Consider the following 9,631-nt stretch of genomic DNA (forward strand, 5'->3'; position numbering starts at 1 on the left):
AAGGACGCTTGTCAAAAAGTACGGGGAAGCTTGTTGACGCTTTGGACGCTTTGACGTTGTAGGGAGAATAGAAGTGTCACAACATGAAATGTAATAAACAGAAAAAAACAAGCAATACGTTGAAGAAACCTTTTATAATGACAGCATTTTTATAACCGTTTTGGTCGCATTTGGTCGGGGGAAAAAAATAGCTAGCTATTATCATTATTATTGCGGTCAAATCGGCATCACCGTGAGCAAATTAATTGCATTCCCGCTCTAAAACGAGCGTTGGTAAATATTTCAAATAAAAGTTGCGCTCATGCGGTCCCTAAGCAAACAACGTCATCATGTCGTAAATGATATGAAACCAGTTGGAAACACAGCAACGGCGATGATTAGCTTCTCTTCCATTTTCTCGGAACTAATATTTTGGTAGGAGCAAAAGTTTACATTGTATGTTTCTCGAAGGACGTCTATATTCCAATTGGTTGCTGGCGTTTTGCCGATGAACCGCGTCACAGCTCATTACCATAAAGTTGAGCTTCTTTCAACTATCTGATTGACGCTCAAAATGTACAAAACGCTACGCAGATGGATTTGACACTCGTTGCAGCTAAGAAAAGCCAGCTTCCATTGAAAATGAATGACTTCCGGCCGCATTGGAAGCTCAAGTCGGCAGCGGTGTGAACATACAGTTATGGTAATGAGCTATGACGCAGTTCAGTGACAAGCAGCGCCGAAACGCCAGCAACCAATCGGAATATAGATGTCCTTCATGCTGGCTGATTTCGGAGAAACATACAATGTAAACTTTCGTTCCTACCAAAACATTAGTCCCGAGAAAATGGAAGAGAAGCTAATTATCGCCGTTGCTGTGTTTCCTCCTGGTTTCGTATCATTTATGACTTGACGTTGTTTGCTTATAGCATGAGCGCAACTTTTATTTGAAATATTTACGAAAGCTCGTTTTAAAGCGGGAATGCAATTAATTTGCTCACGGTGACATCGATATCCGCAAATATTAACAATAGCTAACTATTTTTTTCCCGACCAAATGTGACCATAACGGTTGTAAAAATGCGGTCATTATAAAAGGTTTTTTCAATGTATTGCTTGTTTTTTTTTCCTTATTATTACATTTCACGTTGTGACACTTCTATTCTCCCTATAACGTCAGAGCGTCAACAAGCTTCCCCGTACTTTTTGGCAAACGTCCTTGACAGGGTGACCAGAGCTTCTTTGACGCTCAAGTCGGCGGCGGTGTGAACGTAACGCTACAGTAAATTTTTCATTGTCTGTCTCAAAGATGAATTATGTACAATAATTTGAATGGCTTTGCATTGTAAGCATTCTAACATCCTACATTCAAAAGATATTTAAGTCAGTGATTTAGAATATATGTAGTTTATGAATATAACATTATGCATATGCTCTTTTAAAGTCCACATGAAACTTACCGACGTGTATAATAGCAAAATGTAGCCAAAGTTGTGTTTTAACACAGAAATTATGCTTAAAATAGAACTTCACTCAGACTTCTTGCTATGTATGTAGAGTGAAGAGAAACCCAAAATGACAGAAATGGAAAAAAAGAGGAACAATTTTCGTTTGATTCAAGGGCTGGGGGCAAAGCTTTCATTTATGAACTAAAGAGGAGAGAACAAAGATTTCTGATAGCGACATGAGAATGCAATGAGGGAAACATCTACTTAGGCTATAACGTCAGCAAAGGATCTGCACCTGCACATTTAAACTCCACAGAAACAAAATTACAGGTGTTTTAGAGCAAAATGTATAAGCTTTTAGTCCATGTCTGTTAGCTTTGAGCTCATTTATATGTTAATGTACCCCTAAATCTTGACAAAATCAACTTGTTGGAAAGAAACGCATTCCAAATTGACATTCCTCCTCAAACCACATGCTGGGTTTGACCGAGATTCTGTCAACAGTTAGACATAAACCTTCAGATCAAATCTTTATGATGGTTGACAATAAATTAAAAATGCACAGAGCCTTTGTTGTTAATTATAAAGCATATTACTTATAAATCTCCTCCTTTCTCATTAGCTTTAGACAGTCATGAATGGTTGACAAGAATCCAGAACATTAGTTCCAACAACGAGAGGCTGATTTCTCGCCTTTGTTAATTGGATGTGTTTGATCACTTTCCCTTCCCCCTTCTGAAAATCACCATGCATCAATCTGAATGTGCCACTGAGAGCTGTTACAGTAGGACGAATAGTCTGATAGATGGTAGCTTGTTCCATCGATGTGTCAGAATGTGCACCCATCCACAAGCACCATTAGACAGTGACTCAAATGAGTACATGGCCATAAATGACCATTAATAAATGATTCAGCAGAGTGAGAAGAGCTAAGGAAGAATCTGGTCCAAATGGCATACTAATGTAGCTGCATTCACTGATAAGCATTTTAAACATTTGTGTGCAGCTTCGCCAACTTGATCTCATGGGAAAACTAAACTATGCTACAAGGTGGCGATTTTATATGAATTGGTACGATGTGAATCGTACATTAGAAAAGAAAAGTGCATGAAGGTCCACCCCTAATCACACCCATCACTGGGGGCGTAAGCATTGTACGAAGTTATACAAATTAGCCACCGATTACCCAAAGATGTAAATAGTTACACATTTTCATTATTTGTTTTGGCATTGCCAAGTTAGTACGTACTGAATGCTATCTCGAGCTTATTATTAAGTTATTTTTGATTTTAACCATTGATTTTTATATGATCAATAAATTAACAACAAGTGCTTTTACATTGCTTTAAAAGCGTCAAAATATATACATTTTTTATAAGTCATTTAATGCAATTTAAAGGGATACTTCACCTCTGGAAAGATGAATGTGTATTTAAAATGGCTAATTTATGTAGAAGAAAATTTTGAATTTGGAACTTTCTAGACTGAGAAAAGCCAGAAAATGTATTTTTGGCTTATGTGGATGAAAGACAACAACTCCCAGAATGCACTTGCTACACTGCCCTAGGAGGCCACGCCTACCGGTGACAGAGCGCAGTAGTTAAACAACAAGTCTAGGTTACTAGTGAGTCTCCGTGATGAGTCTGCCCGAAAATGTTTTTCGAGATCGTTAAAAACGTCCGGGATTCAGCTTTTGCGTTCTACAGTCGCCATTCATTACGTTTATTGTGGCGAGCAGGACAAGTGAGGGCCGCGGGAGAACGGCGCGAGGCTGGTGGCGTGATTACCGATGAGCGACATATGTGAGACTCACCGGTCTCGTATCTCTCACGGAGGAGCGGGAATTTTCTTAGCAATGTTAAAACGCACATCAATCGATCACTTGTTTAGCGTTCATGTAAACGACATTCAAATTCACCAATCGGAATGAATTCAGTTAGATTGAAACAAAAGCTGTGCATGGAAACAATGAATGACATCGACGGCCGGACATGTCCGTGAAAAAGAGGACGGTAACCCCTACTACTCAGCTTTCTCCACAGAACAAGAGCCTGCTAGCTTAGCTTCCAAAAAAAGATGGCTGACACCATGTGTTCATTCTGTGAGTGAGATCACACCCTCTATGGGCGGGTTGAAAACTTGCAAGACAGCCCCTATACTGACTGCATCTTTAGCCTCTGGACAAAAAATCCTCACACGACGCAAAATTACGATTTTTGCGTCATCGGAGGACTTTTTTTCCAGACAAAAAATACATAAATCTCTCGTCTCAGGGGGATATGAGGGTGGAAAGCATGGTAATCGAAAATACTACAGGTTATCTACTAATAGAAATGCTAAATCCTGAAGTATCCATTTAAGTTGACATGGCAAAAATCCAAGTTGATTGTACTTATGTAAAGCAGCACCTTTTTTTTACAGTGCGTGTATAAATGTTTTAATTATAACGAAATGTTAAAAATTGAGGCTGTTGCTATTTACAGTTGATTTGTATAACGTTTGGCTGTCTGAAAAAAAGATTTAAAAATTGCGATTGTTTCTTTCTGCTAATTTGTCAAATTGGAAATGGAAGTTCTTGTTGAGCATAATGCGCAAATGACAAAAATAAAGTATGAAAAGCAGTATACCGTTCCGAACATATCAAATGTATCAACTAGAGAATCAAATGGGCTGTGTCCAATTTTTTCATTCTGAAAGCTCATTTGTCTTGTTTAATGAGGCACTTAAACAAAACTTGGCAAGGATTGCAAAATTACCCTCTGCTTAACCTGCGCAATTACAAGTCTCAAACTTCCTGCAGAATATACTACACCCATATCCTCAGCGTAGCGAAACGAAACATATCCTTTATGACTTTTAATTAAATTTGCTAGCTGTAACCGTAAGCGACACTGAGCATATTCTATGTACTGGAGGCATAATCCAGTTACTGCTTCATTCTGGGAGATGTAGATGCAAACTCAGAGCATCTGTAAGCATATTCGATCCGAGAAGCAATAAACTTTGAAAGCAATAACAAGTCTTCTGACCTAAGCAACATGCATTATACATGGGATCAGATGCTGTAAGATGAAATACAGAAGTTTTTTTGCCTTCGGATGTGTTAATGTAACCGTGTAAATCTTTTAAGGAGTTTGCTTACGGCGGTTTGATATGAAATAAAACATGTACTTGAAGCCTTTAAACTCAGAATTAAAGGTGGTACCACAGTAATACACACATAGAATGGATAATTCCTGCTATATTTTACCTGATAAAAGATAGTTCCTTCAGGAAGTGACATACATTCAATGAATTCTGGTGACATTTGGTGGTAGTTGGTTTGCCATACATAAAACTTTCAATCATTTTTGACAAAATTACAGAGATGATCATTTGAATAAAAAGTCCCAAAAATTAATTTTTTCAAACAGTTGACACCCTTTACCTTTTGTCCATTTCATGAGCTAATAAGTACATTTTAGGTCCTAATATGTACATTTTAGTTAGTAATATGTACATTTTAAGTGTTAATGTGTACATTTTAGGAGCTAATATGTACATTTTAGGTTCTAATATGTACATTTTAGGTGCTAATATGTACATTTTAGTTAGTAATATGTACATTTGAAGTGTTAATATGTACATTTTAGGTGCTAATATGTACATTTTATTATCTGATTTTCAGAATTCCTTCAGTGAGCCGGCCACCATAACAAAGCACAAAGCATGTCGAAATAAACAACGCAACTAATTCTTGGTGAATTTTCCTCTAAAGAGTTCAAACAAGTACAGGAATGGCCCGTCTATCGCTGAAAGGAAGAACACTTTTAAAATGTTTGTGTCTGCTGAAAATGATTGTTGTTCCCCTTTGTGTGCACAGAGGAAGCACTTATTTCCTTGAATGTGTTTTCCTCAATCTGTGAGTAAGAGAGATCGTGCTCCAAGTGTTCATTTTTAGCAGTGGCCTACTTCTCTGTCACCATGAAGAATTGTCCCCGGGCATAAGACCTGTTCCCCATACCTCTCTCCTTCCGTCTTCCCCTCTCTCTCTCTCTCTCTCTCTCGTATTACCCTTTGTCTACTTCCATGTGCCTTAGTTTTCACCCAAATCCACCGGGCGATTCAGTAGAGGCTTGTTAAAGGAATAGCTCTTCAAAAAAATCAGAAGTCTGTCATTACTTATTTGTATGTTGATATTTTTACTGCAGAGCTTTATTTTTTTTTTAAGAATTGAAACAACTCTTGTTTCCATGACAGTTGTCCAAAAAAGTAAAAATAAAACAGTCTATAAAATATCATATTAGTCAGAATGAATGAGTTTTGAATGGTGGCACCCAAAATGCACTGCAACACAACACTTTATAATTGTCACCATTGTTGAGATTCTTGTCTGTATGTCTAACTGTATGTCTAATATATATAAGTTTTTGTATCAGAACCATTTTGAAGAAATCCTTTGGATTACATTTGGAAAAAAAATAGTATGCCGTTCAAGAACAGAATTGAAACAACTCTTGTCTCCATGACAGTTGTCCAAAAAAGTACAAATAAAACAGTCTATAAAATATCATATTAGTCAGAATGAATGAGTTTTGAATGGTGGCACCCAAAATGCACTGCAACACAACACTTTATAATTGTCACCATTGTTGAGATTCTTGTCTGTATGTCTAACTGTATGTCTAATATATATAAGTTTTTGTATCAGAACCATTTTGAAGAAATCCTTTGGATTACATTTGGAAAAAAAAAATAGTATGCCGTTCAAGAACAGAATTGAAACAACTCTTGTCTCCATGACAGTTGTCCAAAAAAGTAAAAATAAAACAGTCTATAAAATATCATATTAGTCAGACTTCTGCAATATTCAGAAGTTGTTGTGTGAGGAACCAATGAAAATGTAATTGTTCAGTTGTTTAACAAATTGAATGGAGCCTATACAGAAGGCCAACTGAAAACACAAACACGCTTTGGTTTTCTAATTCGAAGTGTATTTCGAGAAAATACATTTACAAATCCACAGATACTAAAGGGATTTTTTGTTATTCCTGATCAGGCACCGATTATTAACCATAAGAAAGTAAAAATACATCATGCCTACACATGTGATGGAAGATCAGAGGCCTCTTTGTATGTATTTTTGCATTATTTAACATAACTTGATTATGTGTGTGTGTGTGTGTTTGTGTGAGCTGTGTAGGTGTGTGAGGTCTCTGGTTTCTGGGTAACTGCAGATGGAGATTGCAGACTATGTCGCCCTCAAGCAAATCGACTTTTATTTCAAACGGTTCACCCACTGTGGCAGCTTACTGTACATAACCTCTCTCTCCAATAATAACTCAACACATTCTGTTGAATTTATAGCATGGTGACTGCAAGTTAACATATTGGTTCATCTCATAAATTTCCTGCATTTTTATGGAGACACTGTTGGTCCATTTGCTGATGAGAATCAAAAAGAATGGCTGAACATTAAACATCATATTAGATACATAGGGAGTATATTTTTTAATTGTTGGTATATGTACATGCAAAGTCATTTCTATCAAGTCTTGCAGTTTTTTCAGGGTCTACTCACGATTACTGCCTTTTAAAAACAGAAAAAAAACGCACTCTCTAGTTATTTCTCATTAAAAGATGTAACTAGAGAGTGTGGTTTTTCATCTTTATTTGATAACTTCTTTATAACTCAAACGGTTTGGGAGTTGAGCACGCCTGTCCTCAGCTCTCTTTTAAAAACACCATGTAAAGTTAGACCGTTTTTTCACCACATTTCTATCCTGTTTAATGTAAATCAAAACTAAACGCTCATCCTCATCCCAAGGTTAGTCCGCCGCCCAATGTGTATTACGCATAGTAAAATCCCAAGGGTTAAATTAACACTGCTCAGTGTTTATTTAAGTCCACACTCAGAGTGTTATAAGTAACACTGAAGCAGTGTTGAGATAATTAAGTGAATAATTGAGTGATGATTGAGCATTATTGAAGAGACCCGATGTTAACAAGCAGAATCACTGAAGGAGTCACCATTATGGTAAATTTGATCAAATTTGCAATTTGAGATTTTGTTTAGCTGCTGTAACTGAGTTATAACAGCCAGATTAACAAAGAGAAAAAAGAGAAAAGATGATCTGATGGTATTGGTTGTGTTTTAACATAATACTTTTTTACCTGGATCACTGATCTCATTTAGAGCCAAATATCGGAGTTAGGTTTACTTCATTGATTATAGCAACACTATCCTTTTACAGCATAATATTTTTAGCATTTTCAATGTAATCCAAAGGATTTCTTGAAAGTTGTTCATAAACAAACAAAAAAAAATCTTTCATATAGGCACACAGACATCAAGAAGACAATTAAGCGCATTATTTATTCATTCAGCAATGCATGATGGGAGCCATGAATGAGTTTTGATTGGCGGAAGCCAGAATGCACTGCAACACACTTTATAATTGTCACCATTGTTGAGATTCTCGTTGTCTGTATTATATATATATATATATATATATATATATATGAAGAGTTCAGATGCAAAAGCCTCTAAATGCCATTTGAAATTTTCTTCTTTAATGATGATTATCAAACTTGTATATGTAAGTTCAGTAATTTCACTTAAATAACAATTAATAGGTAATTATCATTGCAATTTAAGTGAAATTACTGAACTTACATATACAAGTTTGATAAAAATCATCATTAAAGAAGAAAATTTCAAATGGCATTTAGAGGCTTTTGCGTCTGAACTCTTCATACAGTATATATAAAGTTTTGTATCAGAACCATTTTGAAGAAATCCTTTGGATTACATTGAAAATGCTAAAAAAAAAATTGTATGCCGTTCAAGAACAGTGCTGCTATAATCAATAAAATAAACCTAAATATGAGATTAGGCTCCAAATGAGATCAGTGATTTAGGTCAATAAATGATTATCTTACTCAGTTATAACAGCCAAACAAAATCTAAAGTTAAAAATGTAAGGGTCAAGAGCCCAACTAATGCAAATACTGATCACCATAATGGTGACTTACAATTTGTGATTCTGCTTGTTACCTGGCAGTGTAGTGAACCAGTTATTATTAGTGAAACAAAACCATACAGCGCAACCACACAAATCGGATTTGGACTGACAGTGTCAACACAGCCATAGGTCATATTCTAATCGGATACACAAATAATCGGATTTGGACTAACAGTGTGAACGTATCCTAACAAGCCGGTTCTTTTTAGTGTTTCAAACACACGCAGTGCAAGCAGTAGACGATTCCTGAGCAAATAACTAGGCCTAACGTACAGTTAATGCAGATTGAATTGCTGACTTTTTTTCAATGAAGTGAGTAGTTTGTAGTTGAAGTAAGTCACCATTATGTGAGATAAGCATTCACATTTAATAAACCTTGTAAAACACACCTCAAGATTCCTGCAATTTGTTCCATCCCAATGCGTTCTGTTTAGTTGCTTTAAACACAAGTAATGCATCCAGTGTAAGATTTGCATCATAAGCATACACAACCACAGCACATTGTCAGCATAAATAGCATCCGAATCTATGACTATTGCTCTGCATTTAAATGTAAAGCAATCAGGTTGATGTTGAGATCACATCACAGGCGGTTTATTTTTAACGAGCCTTCTTGATTAATTACGGTAGATTCTAGAAGTCTCCAGGAAGGCTGCCTCTGACCCACAAAAATAATTCCAACCCCCATCTTTTCCCAAGTTTTATGGTGCTCATATTAAAAAGTCATGAGAAGAAGTGCTAAAAATGCATTTGGCCGCATCAAATTAGCCCAATTAATGCTGAAAGTTCAGGAGCATGCATGTGTCCCAGCATGCACCACTGCATTCTGTATTGCTTGTGTTCTCTATTCCTCTAGACTCTGATTTTAGTCCACCATTCACGCAAGGATTCAGGATGACTTCATCAGCCTTTCGTGGGAAAGACGTGCAGTGTCACCTGAAAGTTGCAATTACAAATTCATGAATGTCTTTGCATTACATAATTCAATATCAAAGCAAGTAGCACTTATTTTAAAACGCGCTACATTTTATCCAAAGTTGAAGATTTTTCAACTCTCGACGGCCAGTAAAGTACGCCGGGCGCTTCAGCGTGAAAAAAAACGTTCAGCGCCTCGTTACGCTCATGGCGTTTAAAAAACGCGGCGCTTGAAAACAATTGAAAAAATACGCCAGGCGTGTGGAAAAACGCTTTGGTGGACAC

At 36.5% G+C, this 9,631-nt stretch overlaps 1 protein-coding gene across 1 annotated transcript in view; it reads right to left on the reverse strand.

Moving 5' to 3' along the window:
* Positions 1 to 8,262: 8,262 nt before the first annotated feature.
* The window catches only part of rpp21 (ribonuclease P subunit p21), a 13,846-nt gene continuing 12,477 nt past the window's right edge, over positions 8,263 to 9,631 (reverse strand). The window contains exon 5 of the mRNA XM_089134636.1: positions 8,263 to 9,367. Within this exon, the coding sequence (XP_088990762.1) occupies positions 9,321 to 9,367 (47 nt within the window). The 3' untranslated portion in view covers positions 8,263 to 9,320. The remainder of the gene's footprint in view (positions 9,368 to 9,631) is intronic.

The sequence above is a fragment of the Pimephales promelas genome, chromosome 2 (genome assembly GCF_988280905.1).
Source record: "Pimephales promelas chromosome 2, fPimPro1.hap1.1, whole genome shotgun sequence".
Lineage (NCBI taxonomy): Eukaryota > Metazoa > Chordata > Actinopteri > Cypriniformes > Leuciscidae > Pimephales > Pimephales promelas.